The sequence below is a fragment of the Salvelinus fontinalis genome, chromosome 4, assembly GCF_029448725.1.
Source record: "Salvelinus fontinalis isolate EN_2023a chromosome 4, ASM2944872v1, whole genome shotgun sequence".
Taxonomy (NCBI): domain Eukaryota; kingdom Metazoa; phylum Chordata; class Actinopteri; order Salmoniformes; family Salmonidae; genus Salvelinus; species Salvelinus fontinalis.
In genome coordinates, this window is record NC_074668.1 from 74,364,872 (window position 1) to 74,382,575 (window position 17,704).

Genomic DNA, 17,704 nt, shown 5'->3' on the forward strand with positions numbered 1-17,704 from the left:
GTGTATATTTATAGGGATATTCCAAAAAGGTATTCAGGGAACACAGCAAACTAAAAATGTTGTCCTATTCCAGCGAGTATAGAGAATCAAACCACAGGCGACGTGGTAGAGACGTTGGATGATGACCATTCAATGGAAACGAACGTAGGAGAAAATCTAAACGAACGTAGGACAAAAATTAAATAACCACATTAATTTTGATTGAAAAACAACCATCAATTAACAATGTCACTTCAGCATTTTCAACTTTGACAGAACCTTAGCCGTGTCATTATGACATCTAAAAACACCCATTCTCCACAATCTCGTAACTAAACATCAGTTTATCACCGTTTTACAATCCTAACATGACCGTAAGTGCCCAGTCATTGATGTCAAGAGCTGCAGTTGAAGACATTGGTTTTGCTGTCTTTAAGTTAGACCTGTAATTTATTTTGAACATTTTGGATGTAGATGTACAGTACCAATTCAAAAGTTTGGACATACCTACTCATTGATGGATTTTTCTTTATTTTTACAATTGTAGAATAATAGTGAAGACATCAAAACTATGAAATAACACATAGCAGCAGTGTATAGCAGCAGTGTATGTGAGGAGTGTGATGGAATATTAATGTATATATGTGTGTGGCGTCAAAATGAATGGGTGTGTGTGTGTCCGTGTGTGTATTGCAGTGTCAGTGTAGTATGTGCGGGTGTGTGGTTAGAGTCCAGTAAGTGTACATCAAACTTGTGCAAGAGAGTCAGTGCAAAAAAAAAAAAAAGAATAAATAAGGGGGTCAATGTAAATAGTCCAGGTGGCCATTTGATTAACTTTTGAGCAGTCTTATGGCTTGAGGGTAAAAGCTGTTAAGGAGCCTTTTGGTCCTAGACTTGGTGCTCGGGTATCGTTTGCCGTGCGGAAGCAGAGAGAACAGTCTGTGACTTGAGTGGCTGTAGTTTTTTGCAATTTTTAGGGCCTTCCTCTGACACCGCCTGGTATAGAGGTCCTGGATGGCAGGAAGCTGGGCCCTACACACTACCCTCTGTATCGCCTTACGGTCAGATGCCGAGCAGTTGCCATACCAAACAGTGATGCAACCAGTCAGGATGCTCTTGATGGTGCAGCTGTAGAATTCTTTGAGGATCTGAGGAACCATGCAAATTCTTTGCAGTCTCCTGAGGGGAAATAGGCATTATCGTGCCCTCTTCACAACTGTCTTGGTGTATCTGGAGCATGATAGTTTCCTAGTGATGTGGACACCAAGGAACTTGAAGCTCTCGATCTGCTCCACTACAACCCTGTCGATGTGAATGGGGGAGTGCTTGGCCCTTCTTTTCCTATAGTTCACAATCAGCTCCTTTGTTTTGCTCACGTTGAGGGAGAGGTTGTTGTCCTGCCACCACACTGCCAGGTCTCCTCTCTGTAGGCTGGTTCGTCATTGGTGATCAGGCCTACTACTGTTGTGTCATCGGCAAACTTAATGATGGTGTTGGAGTCGTGTGTGGCCACGCAGTCGTGGGTGAACAGGGAGTACAGGTGGGGACTAAGCACAAACCCTTGAATACACAAGTATCTTGTGTGTATAATTTTATTGTGTGCTGCTCAGCGGTTGTTGCTCGTAGTTGAATTTAAAGATGATATCTGGCCCAGCTCACAACTATAGTTTATCTGGGCCTCTAATCAAATTTAGCCATTGCCAAGAATTACCAGCTGCCAATCCCATTATGCTCTCGGTAGCAGCTTCTCATTGCTCCTGTCAGCTAACTCCATTCTGCCGTAACCTTCACTAGGAGTGGAGTAGTTTACATTGATCATTGCGGACACTACCTGTCCACTACCCTTAACTGTCTCATACTCTCTCTTATGTTGATAGACTTTGAGCTTGCAGCCTCCATTGATGTCTAAAAGTATCTGTTTCCTGTGTGGATCAGATGCCCTATCCTCTATGCATCTGGTGTTGTCATGTACAAGTTACACAGTATATCCATGTCACTTAGGATCCCCAAGTAAAAGTCCCCCAGAAAAAAATAGGATCATAATGAACACACCACATACTCTGAAATACTTCATATACTACATACATTGTGAATCATATCTGACCTCTGACCTCTGACCATTTAGAGAAGGAACTGGAGGTGTACCAGAACATTGCTGACCTCACGGTGAAGGCAAAGGACGAGGCTGTGTTTAAGTGTGAGGTCTCAGATGAGACTGTGAAGGGTATCTGGTACAAGAACGGAGTGGAAGTGAAGGCCGATGCCAGGACCCATATTACACACATTGGCAGGTGAGAATGGTATCCATACTGTTGTAATGGGTAGGGTCAGAATGTTTGTTGAGTAGTTGGACAAATATTTGTGAAAATTATGTCTCACTGAAGGATCCACAAGCTCACTATTGATGATGTCAAACCTGAGGACCAGGGTGACTACACCTTTGTTCCAGAAGGATACGCATTCAACCTCTCAGCCAAACTCAACTTCCTGGGTACTTTTACAATTACACCATGTCATGTGCCTCTGCATTTCATAATGATCCTTTTCATTTTATGAATTCATTGCGTGTTTGTCTGCTTTTCAGAGGTCAAGATCGATTATGTGCCTCGCCAAGGTATACCATGGTTGATTCTTCATCCTCGCAGCCTCTTATTCAATTTAAAATATTATATATCTTGGATTGCTGGATTAAGAATACATTTACATATGTTGCATGTCCATCATTCTTTATTCCTGAAGATCCTCCAAAGATCCACCTTGACTGCATGGGTCACACGGCCGACTCCACCATAATGGTGGTGGCTGGGAACAAGCTGCGACTGGACGTGCCCATCACTGGAGACCCAGCGCCTACTGTGGTCTGGACAAAGGGAGAAAAGGTAAAGTTGCTGGTTTTCCTTATTAGCCACGCAGGCTAGCACATAGGCTCTATTCCAATATTGGTAGGCCAGAACCAAATCTTGTGTGAACGCTGGCCTCTGGCCAGTGGATGTTTAGGAGAGACTACCTCAGTTCCAACGTCTTCTAGGTAAGGCTTGCTGTGAGAAGACTGAACCATGTTGTTTTGTCTGCCCCATTAGTACGTCATAAGCTGTCTAATACTTTGTATGTTCACTCATACAATTAACTCTTCCACTACCAGTGGCCACGTACTGTAGACTAGCTTAATTATTAATGTTTCTATCCATGTTTTTTTCACTATCAACTATGGTGTTTACCTTGTTTTCCACTTTCAACTATGTGGTTTCCCATGTTCTCAATTGTCAAACTTTTTAATTTATGTCTTAGCTAATTGTCCCACTTTCATGGTGAGAGGGTCCCTTCCTCACCCATCCCAACAGGTAGGAGGTCTGCAGGTGATCACATGACCTAAATTCCAGTAGGTGACTGGTTGATTGCTGGGAACGGGAGGTTAGTTGGGGAGAAGGGGAAGACAAGAGGGGAATACCCTCTGGCCTCCTCTTCAGCACCCTTACTGCTTTGCTTTGCTCATGTAGGCTGGCTCTGAGGTGGCGGCAGAAACATGGAGCATCAAGGATGGGGATGTGAGTGTGGCCCTAAACACCAACGCTGAGGCCTGTGCATGTCTCTTTTCAATCTCTGTTACTACTTCTCTCCATAACACCTGGGTTCCAAAAAATGCACCTCTTTCCCCTGTATATTTGTGTCAGTCTCATGCTGTCCTTTCTCTTCTGGCATCCGTGTTACTTGTTATTCCTCATGCTCTCACACACTGTTCATTTCAAAACATCAAGGATTTTATTTTGTCTGTGCCAATAGAGGCCTGGGTGGCAACGTGTTGCCTGATAACTTAACACAGCATTCAATGCTAATTAAACAATGCATGCAGTTTCATACTTCCATGACGATCAGGTAAGAGCATGTTCAAAATCTTCTGCTGAAATGAAAGACCTCGAAGGGGTGACACCAGGGCAGAACAGTAAGTATTATAACTGCTTTTGCATGGCCATTTCAGCTGAGTCTATGAGTAAACCTCCCAGTGTGGTTGGTTTTCATGCCAAAAAGCATGACCAGGTAAATCCTTTCCAGCCAATGTGTCTTGGAAAGTGTATTTCATCCTTTTTTGGCTTTGACAATAAACAGTATCATCAAGGGTGTGTTCACTACAACAGACCGGAAGCAAGCAAGCCGAAACAAGGAAGGACCTACCTGAATTTGTCCATTAAGAAACTCTCGTTTGCAATGGTGTACACTAATGAATACACCCCAGATCAGATGATATAAACGGTTGCATTACGAATTGGAATTGATCCCTTAAGTTCAGCTGAATGAGAATGACTCCACTAATGAACTGCTGTCCTGATGAGTCAGGTGATGACAGAGGGAGATGGAAGGCTCCACGTGGAGAGCACCAAGGGGCACTGTATCTTCACTATTGAGGGAGCGGATAAACAGGACGAGGGCCTCTACTCTGTGATTGTGCGGAACCCTGCTGGGGAGGACAAAGCTGACATTAACGTCAAAGTTGTTGGTAAGATACAACCACTGTCCACAAGGATTTCTGTTGATACATTTTTCATTCTGTCATTAGTCAAAGAGATGAGACAAATTAGTTTAATCAGGTTGTACCTTGCTTATCCTGTATTTTACATTATATTTCGAGGGGCTTGGGACAAAGGTTGCAAATCTGCATTTTTTTCCCCAAATGTAGTTATTGTCATAGCCTTGTTCCTTTCAATGTTCTCTGCCTATGTAGTACTCTAAATACCCCAATTAATTTTGTTAAGTTCAAAAGAATACTAGATAAAAATTGCAGACGCCATTCAAACCAATGAGGGTTTGAAACTTTAAAGCCAATTATCTCAGAATCATCTTTTTGCAGATAGAACCTTATAGTCCCAAGTCATCGTATTTATGTTTTTTTAATGGCCTTTTCTTTTCCTCAGATGCGCCAGACCCTCCCTCGGCCCCAAGGATCCTCAGTGTTGGAGAGGACTCCTGCGTTGTCCAGTGGGACCCCCCTAAGTCAGATGGTGGCAACCCGATCATTGGTGAGGATATACAGTAGCGTGCATAATCTCTTACCAGATCTTATGTTCAGGCATACACCGTGCTCACTTGTTTACAGCGAACATGTACAGAGAAAATATGAGTAGTTTGATTGTAGTATACTGATAGGTACAGTCACGTCTATCGGTGGAGGCTGCTGGGATGACGGCTCATAATAATGGCTGGAACGGAACTTGAACGAATGGAATGGCATCAGACACATGGAAACCATGTGTTTGATGTATTTGACACCATTCCACTAATTCCGCTGCAGCCATTAAGGTGCCACCAACCTCCTGTGATGTCTACAGTAACAATGTTTGACTTTTTCTTCCCAGGCTATGTGCTGGAGAGGAAGAAGAAGAAGAGCTACAGGTGGATGAGGCTGAACTTTGACCCCTACACTGATACTACCTATGAGGCCAAGAGGATGATAGAGGGTGTGGAATATGAGATGCGTGTCTATGCAGTGAACGCCATTGGCATGTCATGTCACAGCGCTGCCTCACAACCTTTCATCCCAGTGGGTGAGTTCCCCTCCTTGTGATTTTCCTTTATATACATCTATGAAATTGAACTTCCCTGTTTGAGGGATGGGGAAATACATTTTGTTCCATGTAGCGCCTCATACAATCAGGTCATTCAAAATGCAAACAGATAGGTGTCAGCTTTCAAAACTTGTTGGTGTAAACTTTGGGCGGTGGAAAGTGATTCATGGGATGGATGGTCATCGTATAGGCATGTGCTCTACCTTGGGCGGTCACACTGGACAGTCAGACTAAGGGTCAGGTCAGCTAAAGATATCAGTTACTCGCCAGTCATATGATTATGTTTACATGCAAACTAATAATTTGATATTAAACTGATTATGGCAACAGGCAGATTATGCAATAGTCATGTACACACCTTACTCTGATTATCTTAATCGGCGTAAGGTCAAAATCGAAGTAAACATGCAGCAATTAAAACATCAGGTCTTCTAAGCAATCTTTTTAATTATTAGGACATGTGTAAATGGCTTAATCAGAGTTCCAGCAGTGCATTTGATCTGCATTTGTGCCAGCACCAGCAGCGTAAGCCTCCCTCTTATGCGCGAGGGAAGTTACCACAAGAGGGCACAGTGGTCTGAAAGTATGTATCTTTACAACGCAATCATGTATTATGCCAAATCAATGGAATTAAACCATTACTTATGAGAAGCAATTCACCACACATACTGTAACCTAACACCTCACATACTGTAACCTAACACCTCACATACTGTAACCTACTGTAACACAGTGTGAGTTAGCCCATCTAAATGAATAATGTAGAGAAGTAATGACCTGTGTCTGTGGAAAAACTAAAAGTATGCATCTTAGAAATAGCTTTCACATACAAACAGTATATGTCTGAACTCAGAATCAAGTAGGCTTCCCAAATATAACATGGTCGCTGTGGTAGTACGTTTACTTTGATTGGTGATTTTCTGCATTAATCAAAGTCCCATTAGGTAGCCTATTTCAGATGTGTCCATGTAAACAGGATTATTAGGAACATCGTTATTTTTGCATAGCATGTAAACGTTTTAATCAAACTATTATATTAATCTGATCATTCTGATCATGTATTGTCACACTGTCACATAAACACAACTTTTGTCCTGGCAGAGATGACTGATTTCTGATTTACACTCACACTGACCTGCTGTGAGCTGACCACGGAACATAAACAGAGCATAAAAACAGAAGAAACAACCCCATTGTTCTGACTGCAGCTACATACCTGTATTCTCTGAATATAATGTTGATATTACTTTCTTGATAATACAGTTGCGCTAATATGTCACAAAATTCCCGATTTGATGTATCAAATTGTATGTATTTTTTTTTAACATGATTTTAATTGAAAATGTACAAAACTGTTTCCATCTTAAAGTATTTGGATTACCCATATACATATTTTCAGTGGCAGTGTGTTTGATTGATGTCAGTGCTGTCTATCACTACAGTGAATTGTCTTGGGGGTTTGGCTACTGAGAGTTAAGTTTACATATCCCCTAAGCCATGTAAGGTCTGCTATGCAATCACAACGGGCACCTGTAACCACTCAACAACAACACATGGTCATCTTGACATTTGGTTCCCATGGCATGCAGACTTGTGCTCGTGGGGAAAACATGTTTGGGTAGACACTGTCTAAAATAAGACTGGAGGAGGTGTCTTCAAGACAGAAATCAGAGTCTAGTGGAATTATGGGGCTCTCTTTGCTGTGTCTCTTAATATTTTACCTTGGGTCCCGCTCTACCTTCTCCTCCTTCTCGATGATGTGAGTGTGAACATCGAGGTATCCGGATGGACCCATCTCTTGTAAGACAGCTGATTAGGAAACTATCTGTGGCATCCCCCTCTATAAATAATGGCATGTAAGCGCATGGCGGGGCTGGGACCAGCTGCTTAGAACACAGGGGCTAGCTGCTACTGTTGAGGCTGCTCAGGGAGGACATTGACCCAGCTGAACTGCTGCTGTCGAGTGCTATCACTGAGATAGAACAGAGCGAGAAAGAGAGAGAGGAGCAGCAGCAGAGTATATTGAGGTGTGTGGGAGACAAAGAACAGGAGGAGTACGACAAGCTCACTTCGAACAGCACTATCTTAACCTTTTTCAAGGATGACCAAGCCAATGCTGCCAAAGACGGCCGAGAAGAAGCCGCCAGCGGAGGAAGTTCCAGTGGATGGTGCAGCAAAGGCACCGACAGAGGGGGAGGCCAAGCCAGAGGCAGCAGCAGCACCTCCTCCAGAGGAACAAGCCCCAGATCTAGCACCAGAGGCCCCTGTTGAGCCAGCAGCACCCGCAGCAGAGCCAGTCCCAGCAGAAGGAGCCCCAGCTCCGGCACCCCCAGCTGAGGATGGGGCCTCTCCGGCAGAAGGAGACCCACCAGCCGATAGAGCTCCACCTGCAGAGGGTGCCCCAGCAGAGCCTGCCCCGGCACCAGAGCCCGTACCAGAGTCGGAACCTCCTAGGAGTAGGCATTGATTTATTTTCCTCTAAGCTAGGGTCAACTATTAGGGGCATGGTTTGTTCTGTAATAAATACTGGTATTTCTTTAATGATGATGATAATGATGATAATAAGATAGAAGGTAAACCCTGGCTGTGGTTTCTATGGTTCTGTTCTCCTTTTTACTGTTATTGTAAGGGGCAATGTAAGTAGGAATGGACAGTGCCACCTTCATTGGTAAATCAGAGATGTTTGTTGTATGTTTTGTCTCTCTGTATTAAAACTCACAGGCGCAAAAGAGAAGAAAAGTTTTCTCCTGTGTTGTTGTTTGTGTGTTGGCTAGTAAAATGAAATGGATGTTTATCAAAGTATTATGTTTGCTGTGTTCCTGTACTGCCCGTAGATGCCGGTTGGTCTTTCCCCTTCAGTCTGGCCCTTTAAACACAGACTGACCTCTGACCTCTAGTACATGCCTACATGGCCCCCCTGTCTGGTTAACCTGTGACATGGGACCATGGGCTCAGGGCCCGGGGGAGAGGCAACTCTGTAACTCAACCTCTGATGGCTGTCAGCTTGAGCTTATTTTAGGCAGCTTTTGCAGGATGTCTCTATGTGCTAATGTTTTGTTACATGCAAACTGTTTATGTGGTACAAATCAGCTATGACAAGACAAATTACAAATAACCTCAGTTCTCTCGATATTTGGAGGATTATTCATGAAATACATCTTTAGACTTTTGGATGTAAACAAAAAATGAGTGAGATACTCTCTATTTGTTTCTCCATTGTTATTTACCCATTTTCTAAGAAAAATGGTGAGATGAACATGACATTAAGATTTATAGGGACTGAATGGTTTCCATAGTAGCATTGATGCAGCTAGCCCAGTATTGCAGCCTGGTCTCATAGACTAGACGTAACATAGTAAAGGTAAAACCAGAACACTGATATTAGTATATGTCACGTTTGGTATGGTTGCCACAGGAGGTTGGTGGCACCTTAATTGGGGAGGACGGGCTCGTGGAAATGGCTGGAGCGGAATAATTGGAATGGTATCAAACACGTGGTTTTCATGTGTTTGATGCCATTCCATTTACTTTGTTCTGGTCATTATTATGAGCCGGCCTCCCCTCAGCAACCTCCACTGATGGTTACATAAGACAGATGGTTACTTAACCCCTTTAGCTAACCCTTTACCCTAACTCATAAACTTAATCTTAACCCTTACCTCAAACCATAATCCCTAGCCTAGCTATGGTTAGCCAGGTAGCTAACGTTAACCCCCCAGCCACCTAGCTAGAATTTTTAACATATCATACCTTTTTGCAAATTCGTAATATATTGTACGTGTCGCAAATTCGTAACACATTGTTCGTTTTAGAAATTCGTAACATATAATACGAATTGTAATTCGTAAACATGTTATACGAAAAGGGTAATGGACTTCCACAAATGAATACATACCATCCTAAATGGAGTGGCTCGGATTTGCATACAGAATAATACAAACTGCTCTAAGACCAGGTTGAGTATTGATGAAAGCTGTCATGCATTCTTTATTTAACCAGGCAAGTCAGTTAAGAACAGGTTCTTATTTACAATGACAGCCTACATCGGCCAAACCCGGACGATGCTGGGCCAATTGTGTGTCACCCTATTGGACTCCCAATCACAGCCGGTTGTGATATAGCCTGGATTCGAACCAGGGTGTCTGTAGTGACACCTCAAGCACTGAGATGCAGTGCCTTAAACCGCTGCGCCACTCGCGAGCCATTTGGGAGCCTGCAAGGTCCATACTTAATCTCCAATGTGCTAGCTCCATGTCAGCTAGCCTGCAGGGGAGCTTAACACATGGGTTGCGGTTAGGTTGGAGATACTGTATTTCAGGAAGTGATGCTTTTATTGGAGGACCCTAGTTTACAAGGCTGTTACCTGTAGCAACACTACACTTTATCTGCAGCTAAGTTACGCTGCCTTGATGCTGAGGCATCAGTGACAGGTAGCAGTAAATCCACAATAAAAATATTCTGCATTGACACCTGCTGAGACTGAAATGTTTCCTTCTCTATTTTCCAATGTCTTTTTTACAGTCATATACTGTGACATCTGTGACATAACATATGAAAATATTGATGTATTTTTTCTTGACATTGATTTCTTATTTAAACTAGAATAATGTTGCTGAAATCCCTCTCTCTCTCTCTCTCTCTAAGCCCCAACCAGTGAGCCCGTCGGCCTGTGCGTGGATGACATCAGTGACACTACCATCTCACTGAAGTGGAGAACCCCGGAGCATCTGGGTTCGTCTGAGCTGGATGGCTATGGGGTCGAGTACTGCAAGGAGGGCTGTGAGTACCGCATTCAATATTTTGATCCCCTGACACACACACGCACACAATACCTGGGTAGATAAGGAGGATGGCATTAAAGCTGTTGAAGAGAGCATTTAAGTTAAGAACACACTATTTGAAAACCAACCCAACAATATAGAAAAACTGTCAAATAAATCCAAATTCAGTAACATTTCAGAGAGCATTGCCTGTTTTAATTTTTTTTCTTGACCCTCTTACATAAAATGACATCCTCTATCATGCTAGCTGTATCACACTTTCCATGATGAGCCATTATCTAAAAAGCTTTGGTTTTAGTCTGACAACACCAAAGGCCTAAGTTGTCAAGAGTGGTTTGAACCAGGAACCATTAGCACAATGCATATGTAATTAATCCCTTCCCTTCAGGGCTGACTATGCTGGCCAGCTGCACATCAATGTTCTAACTCAATCCATGCAGGCAGCTCTAGTTGTGATGACATATAGGGATGGGGCACTGAGCCTTCTTCGGATGTTGCGTTTTGACACGTCTGTCTGGCCGTCTCTTGCCCACAGCTGATGAATGGGTGCCAGCTTTCGAGGGTCTGACAGAGAGGACATCTGTGATCATCCGGGACCTGCCGACCGGGGAGAAGATGCAGTTCCGTGTCAGAGCCTACAACATGGCAGGGCCCAGTGCACCTACCTCCCTAGCACAGGCTGTCACTATCCGCGAGATCATGCGTAAGCATTCCCCCATGATTGCCTAAAACAAATCCCAATTTTTCAATTTTATCCTCCCTCCCATACAATGAGCATGAAGTCCAAACATGTACAAGACATTAATATATTTTTTTTTACCAGGGAAGTTCCTAAAACACTTGCACTGTAAGAGTAAGACATCATCAGTTTGTTCAAAACCCAAAGGTTGTAATGGAAAGTAAGTGAGGTGTCCTGCTGTTGTCTCTCTCCTATTTCTCTACAGTTTGAGATATTTAGCTGATGAGGCTTGAAGTTAGCCTCCACTACCCTACATGGATCTCAGGGCTTACAGATCATGTTTGGGAACACACATACATTGCCAAGGTCATCAGCTATTTCGCTCTCAGCACCTAACAGATTAGTTGTGAGGTGTATTTTGAGGTCTCAGATGTACACTGAAGCCCCCGGCCTTTCCGCTTGCTGACAGGATGATACTATCACTAAGTGCTGATTGGCAGTAAGGAAATTTCACGGTAACAGAGTGACACTGAGACTCAGATTTTTCACTTTAAAATGTATGTCAAACAAAAACCAATGATTGCAAAGTTAAACAAACCATACAACTCTATGCATAATGACTACGTTTAACATTTTCCATTGAAAGTGTTACAAAAACACATTTACTTGTAGAACAGTGCAGATGTAAAGTTTGGCAACAGAATGGTGGCACAAACTCTCATTCTCTTACCAAACTTTGCATCTGCACTGTTATTCAAGTAAATGTGTTTTTGTAACAGTTTCTGTGGAAATTGTTAAAAGTAGTTCCTGTGCATAGAGTTGTATGGTTTGTTTAATTCTCCAATTATTGGTTTTTGTTTGACATACAAAAACAAATAATCTCGTGTGGCTCAGTTGGTAGAGCATGGCGCTTGCAACGCCAGGGTTGTGGGTTCAATTCCCACGGGGGGACCAGGATGAATATGTATGAACTTTCCAATTTGTAAGTCGCTCTGGATAAGAGCGTCTGCTAAATGACGTGAAAGTCTGTGTCACTGTTACCATGGAATTGCACTAAAAAGCACTTGATGTTGTCAACTCACGCTTATTACTACCTCACAGGCGGCTGGTCAATGTACATGAACAGTAACTCATTGCATCAGTAATGGTGCCATCAAGCTAAACTTGATAGTTGAAAGGTATTGTGATACTCCCAGTCTCAGGGAAACGACTGAGCCATGAACCAACTTCTAGGGTTGGGCGGTATGCAGATTTTCATACTATTCCTGTACCATAGCGGGGTGCACACAATGGCCGGTATTCCCCCCCCCCCCCAACAAAAAAAAAATCCCATAGCGGACACTAGCTAAATGCTAACAAGCGAACATAAACTAATTGCAAGAACAGACAACCCAGATCATAAAGTTATATAACTACAGTATCTGAAAAGGCTAATCAGTTTGCTGCAGCACAAAGAAATGTTTGACAGACAGGATTTTTATACAGGAGGGAATTTTGATTGTTTCTGCCATAACCAAGAAGCTTGATCTTGCGAGCTAGCCACTAAGTTAGCAAGTTAGCAAACCAAATGCATAGCTGGAGCCCTGAGCTGGAGATAATTTATTTGGCACATCTTAGATAGTGAAAACTTACAGTTATAAGCAGTGGCATAGCACACACCCCCGCGAGGCGGGTAGGTCCTAAGCTTTAGGGTACTGATGGCATTGGCATCATTTCAGGTACGCCGAGGGTAGGCTATAGCAAAGTGACTTTATTTATTCTATTTTCTGCATTCCTACATAATTAAAACATTTCTAAAATGCTGTTAGGAGAACAGCAAAAACAAGCAATTGACAACAATTGACTCCAGTCATTATCACTTTGGCTGCTGTACCTTCATTCACCTCCGTTGATAAGGGACATAAATAACATTCTTCAGCAACATGTCTTACAGCAATTAGCTGCTACGCACTAGCTCAGCACCGGAATTCAAATCTCGAGTTTAGTTTCAAGTCAAACAGCTGTTAAGTTACCTAGTCAGTTACAGCCATCTTCCACCTCTGCACTGTTTTGAGAGGAAAGTCGGGCTGTTCACCGCAGTCAGGCAAACAGCCTTCCCGCCCACTCCGAGGTGTCTGCATGGTCCTAAAGCCTGCCCAAATTGACACCCCTGATTGACAGTATTGATAATACGGTATACCGCCCAAGCCTACCACTTTCCCCGCACACGCACGCCACAAAACTGTACCCAAACACTTTTATTCATTGACATCTTATGATATTTTTGTTAACAGAGAAACCCAAAATCTGGATTCCTAGAAATCTCCGCCAGACCCTCATCAAGAAAGTGGAGGAGACAATCAACCTTGTGATCCCTTTTCAGGTATGGGCTAGAGTACATCCTTCACACTCTATAGGATGAATGTACTGTATATATGCTGGTGCCCTTGCCCATAAGAGAAATATGTTGAATGACACAGGAACTAGAAATTGCTATTTCCTTTTCTTTGGTGCATGTTGAGTTATGGAATGGTGCTACCCACATGAAAAACATATTACAGTTTACTATAGAATACTAATGCTACCTATCTACAGGTTTTGGGAAATGTGCTCTTTTAGTATTTGTCCAGTAGGTTTCCTCAATGAGAAAGTTCCCATTTGTATGTCAAAGATAATAAAACAAAATGACAGCAAAAACACAACAGTAAATACTACAGTATACTACAGTCTGCAAAAATACTACAGTAACTCACGCTATGTCTCTTTATTCCTTTCTGCTTTTCCCTCAAGACTATAAATACATACAACTTCAGTTTTGAAACTGTATCCTAGTAACACATGCAATTGACAGACTGATAACTGATACAGACATGATTATCTTAAGCAGCTCATAATGAGTAACTGCTGAAAACCACAAGCCAAGGAGTCGCCGCCAAATGTACCACCATCTACTGTATTCATTAGGAACACTTATCTGGGTTCAAATCTGCCATAAGAATATCTGAACAATATCATATTTCAAATGTCTTGGTCTGGAGATGTACTGAAATCATCATCACCCCTGGAACTGTAATGATTATTTAGTAAACGTAGGTTACTGAGGAAAACCAATATTTCACACATACTAACTTACTTGTACTGTAGTCCTCCAGAATCTGGTTTGGTCTTTCTAAAAAATATTAGAATGTTTATGTTAATTTCCAATGTCAATAATTTTTTATTTTAGGGCAAGCCTAGGCCTGTGATCACCTGGAGTAAAGATGGGGAGCCTCTGAACCCGAAGCAGGTCAGCGTCCGGAACAGCGACACCGACACAATCCTATTCATCCGCAAGTCAGAGAGGAAGGACTCTGGGAAGTACGAAGTCAAGCTGCAGATTGAGAATGTTGAGGACACAGCCAGCATCTCAATTCAGATAGTCGGTGAGGACTCCTCACAACTCTAATGGTTTGGAATAGAAATGTTTTATAATTGATCAGTGGCACTATCAGTTCACTCAGAATGGGTTTATGCTGTATCTGAGTTAACTATGAAACTGACACGTTCCGCAAGTGACACATCCCGCAAGCTGGTCCCATTATCGTTGGATATTGAAACAAAACCACACCTGTCCCTAAAATACAACGTAAACAATATTCTACATGTACCCACCGTGTGGTTTACATTTCTCTGTGAATGATTGAATTGGAGTTTAAGGTAAAGTTATGGTACAGTATGTTGACTCGATAAATATTATTTCTTATCTTTAGATTTGCCTGGGTCTCCAGAGAAACTGAAGATCATGGATGTTTGGGGCTTTAACGTGGCTCTGGAGTGGAAGCCACCCAAAGACAATGGAAATTGTGAAATAACCGGCTACATGGTTCAGAAGGCTGACAAGAAGACCATGGTGAGAGTCAATGTGCTGGGCAGTGTCTAACATGAAAATGTTCTCTTCATCAATTTGTGCAAGAGGTTCATATACGACAGAAAACTAGCAATTAATATTGGTCAGACAATATTGAATGCGTAAGGTTATACACTGCCCCTCCCATGGAAGGTTCAGGAAAGCATTATCTATATTCTAAATGATGATTAGGCTAATATTTATTTTCTAACTGACACACAGAGGTCATCCCAGTGTGTGTGTGAGAGAGGGCGAGCTGCCTGATAATTATCTGTTAGTTCTCTGGCTGGGCTCAGAGTGAACTATGCCAAGCTCTGAGTGTTAGAACGTTGGGTTTAATAACCATGCCATTGACAAGGCAAGGTAGCTAAGCTCTCTGACACACGGCCATAATTGACTCATGTATGCACACTATGTGAGGGGAAGAATGTTACTTGGTCACCGAGGGGTATTTTACCCTCCCTTGTGACACACAGTCAGCCACAGCTAGGCAGAGAGCCTTTGTGAGCAAGGAGAACTGCATTCTGGGCCTGTTTGTTTGAGCTCCAACTGCCACCTTCCACCACCCCAGGCAGCCACCCAGAGCACAGCAAGCCAAGCACGCCCTGTTTTTAGCCCCCAGCCTTGGCCTCATACTGGACATGGCTTGTCTGTGTAGTGATGTAAACCCATTGTACTTCTGAGCTGCAAGGTTAGTGGCTAAATTTAAAAAAGCTCCCTGTTCAGGTTTCACACAAGTCATTATTAGACCCAATTAATTTCCTCCATCTCACAATGGCAGGCTGTGAGATATGAGATTATCATGTTACAAAGAGCAATATCTCATTTGGATATCAGAGATGCCCCATTGCTAAATATAACACAGTTGGGCCCCTTTGTTTGGCAAACATTCATAAGAGTTGGCATGCATTCTCATTCTCTCAAGACACATTACACTGACATTGTGGTTTAGTTGTTCTGTAGTATTTTGGTAGCCCTAAAATATGGTCTCACTTAAAAATGAAGAGTTTGACTCAAATATGGTTGGTTTTCAGGAATGGTACACTGTCTATGAGCTATATAGGCGAACTAACTGTGTGGTGGCTGATCTCATCATGGGGAATGAATACATCTTCCGTATCTACGCTGTGAACATGGTAGGCCTCAGCCTAGAGCCCTGCTTCTCAGCAGACAGTGCCTACATCCAGAAAACAGGTGGGCTCCCATACCTGGCGCACCGTTCATGACAGTAATACCACCATGACATCATAACTATAAACAAACAATAGTTATACACTTATGTATGTAGGAGCAGCATTCTAATGAAATTCATTTAAAAAAACATCCCCTGCTGCCACCTGTGTAAAACCCATAAACTTTCTGAACAAAAGTTGAGCACTGCACCTGTTCATCTGTTCATCAGGTTTCGAATACAAGCCTCCAACCTACAAGGAGCATGACTTTTCTGAGGCGCCTAAGTTCACACACCCTCTAGTGAGCCGTTCAGTCATAGCAGGCTACAACGCCACCCTCAGCTGCTCTGTCAGAGGCATCCCCAAGGTGAGGTGTCCCTATACAAGCGAGAATGACAGAGACAAAGGCTATGCTGCTAACCATGAATGATATAGTGATTTATCACCATCAGAATGACCATCAAATCAGCACGACTATTACATTATCATCATGTGCTACTAGTACTGTAGGGGGATGACAAACATGTCCTGACCAGTAAAAACTATGAGCCTTAGTTATAGCAGATAGACATTATTTCATTTTTTTGCCACATGCATTACTTTAGGCACATCTAGTTCACATTGTAACCTCTCTCTCTCAGCCCAAAGTTACATGGTACAAAAACAAGATGGACATCTCCAACGAGGCCAAGTACCGTATGTTCAGTAAGCAGGGCGTACTCACCCTGGAGATCCGCAAGCCCTGCTCATTTGATGGGGGAGTGTACATGTGCAAAGCAGTCAACGCCAGTGGAGAAGATGTAGTGGAGTGCAAGCTAGAGATTCGCCGTAAGTATCCCTAACACTACTCACCTTTTCTCTGAAGGTGAGCTCCTTAACACACCTGGCCTGCAAACCAACTGCCAAATCCATTGTCAATCTTGTATGCTTAGTGGCTAGTTTATTAGGTACACCACCCTGTTCACGAAAATGGTTCGCTCCTACAGATAACAAATCATGTGGCCGTGGCTTGCTATATAAAGCAGGCAGATAGGCATCAAGGCATCCAGTTACTGTTCGATTGAACATAAGAATGGGCAAAATGAGTGACCTAAGTGACTTTGAGCGTGATATGATCGTCGGTGCCAGGTGCGTTCCAGTATCTCAGAAATGGCCGGCCTCCTGGGCTTTTCACGCACGACAGTGTCTAGGGGTTACCAAGAATAGTGCGACAAACAAAAAACATCCAGGCAACGGCGGTCCTGTGGGTGAAAACAGCTCATTGATGAGAGGTCGAAGGAGAATGGCAAGAATGGTGCAACCTAACAGGCTGGTCACAAACAGGCAAATAACGACGCAGTGGTGTGCAGAATGGCATCTAGGAATGAACAACTCGTTGGTCCTTGTCACGGATGGGCCATTGCAGCAGATGACCGGGTTCCGCTCCTATCAGCTAAACACAAGAAGTGTCTCCAGTGGGCACGCGATCACCAACACTGGACAATTGAGGCATGGAAAAACATTGCCTGGTCCGAAGAATCCCGGTTGCTGTTGCGTCATGCTGATGGCAGAGTCAGGATTTGGCGTAAACAGCTTGAGTCTATAGCCCCATCCTGCCTGGTGTCAATGGTATAGGCTGGTGGCGGTGGTGTAATGGTGTGGTGAATGTTTTCCTGGTACACATTAGGGCC

At 43.1% G+C, this 17,704-nt stretch overlaps 2 protein-coding genes, 1 long non-coding RNA gene and 1 other non-coding gene across 5 annotated transcripts in view; 3 read left to right on the forward strand and 1 right to left on the reverse strand.

Moving 5' to 3' along the window:
* Nucleotides 1-17,704, forward strand: part of LOC129854377 (myosin-binding protein C, cardiac-type-like) — a 37,571-nt gene that overhangs the window by 18,296 nt on the left and 1,571 nt on the right. Inside the window, exons 17-31 of the mRNA XM_055921340.1 lie at nucleotides 2,105-2,270; nucleotides 2,364-2,470; nucleotides 2,564-2,593; nucleotides 2,719-2,858; nucleotides 4,312-4,471; nucleotides 4,887-4,991; nucleotides 5,328-5,516; nucleotides 10,182-10,316; nucleotides 10,854-11,021; nucleotides 13,271-13,359; nucleotides 14,203-14,398; nucleotides 14,726-14,865; nucleotides 15,897-16,056; nucleotides 16,265-16,401; nucleotides 16,676-16,862. Coding sequence (XP_055777315.1) covers nucleotides 2,105-2,270; nucleotides 2,364-2,470; nucleotides 2,564-2,593; nucleotides 2,719-2,858; nucleotides 4,312-4,471; nucleotides 4,887-4,991; nucleotides 5,328-5,516; nucleotides 10,182-10,316; nucleotides 10,854-11,021; nucleotides 13,271-13,359; nucleotides 14,203-14,398; nucleotides 14,726-14,865; nucleotides 15,897-16,056; nucleotides 16,265-16,401; nucleotides 16,676-16,862 — 2,109 coding nt within the window. The remainder of the gene's footprint in view (nucleotides 1-2,104; nucleotides 2,271-2,363; nucleotides 2,471-2,563; nucleotides 2,594-2,718; nucleotides 2,859-4,311; nucleotides 4,472-4,886; nucleotides 4,992-5,327; nucleotides 5,517-10,181; nucleotides 10,317-10,853; nucleotides 11,022-13,270; nucleotides 13,360-14,202; nucleotides 14,399-14,725; nucleotides 14,866-15,896; nucleotides 16,057-16,264; nucleotides 16,402-16,675; nucleotides 16,863-17,704) is intronic.
* Nucleotides 5,533-8,256, forward strand: LOC129854376 (skin secretory protein xP2-like). Its single transcript, XM_055921339.1, has one exon. The coding sequence runs from the start codon at nucleotides 7,639-7,641 to the stop codon at nucleotides 8,002-8,004; it is 366 nt and encodes a 121-aa protein (XP_055777314.1). The 5' UTR covers nucleotides 5,533-7,638; the 3' UTR covers nucleotides 8,005-8,256.
* On the reverse strand, nucleotides 10,492-13,264 carry LOC129854378 (uncharacterized). 2 transcript variants are annotated; one of them, XR_008759295.1, is made up of 2 exons: nucleotides 13,010-13,264; nucleotides 10,492-10,915 (listed from the first exon to the last, which is right to left on the reverse strand). It is a non-coding gene; the product is annotated as an uncharacterized LOC129854378 (long non-coding RNA). The 2 variants fall into 2 exon arrangements; XR_008759294.1 differs by lacking the exon at nucleotides 13,010-13,264 and adding an exon at nucleotides 12,871-13,003.
* Nucleotides 13,580-13,634, forward strand: LOC129854644 (U7 small nuclear RNA). The gene has a single exon (XR_008759351.1). It is a non-coding gene; the product is annotated as a U7 small nuclear RNA (small nuclear RNA).

Excerpts from the sequence above, each read along its gene's own strand:
- LOC129854376 (XM_055921339.1), top strand. The coding sequence starts at position 7,639 with ATGACCAAGCCAATGCTGCCAAAGACGGCCGAGAAGAAGCCGCCAGCG.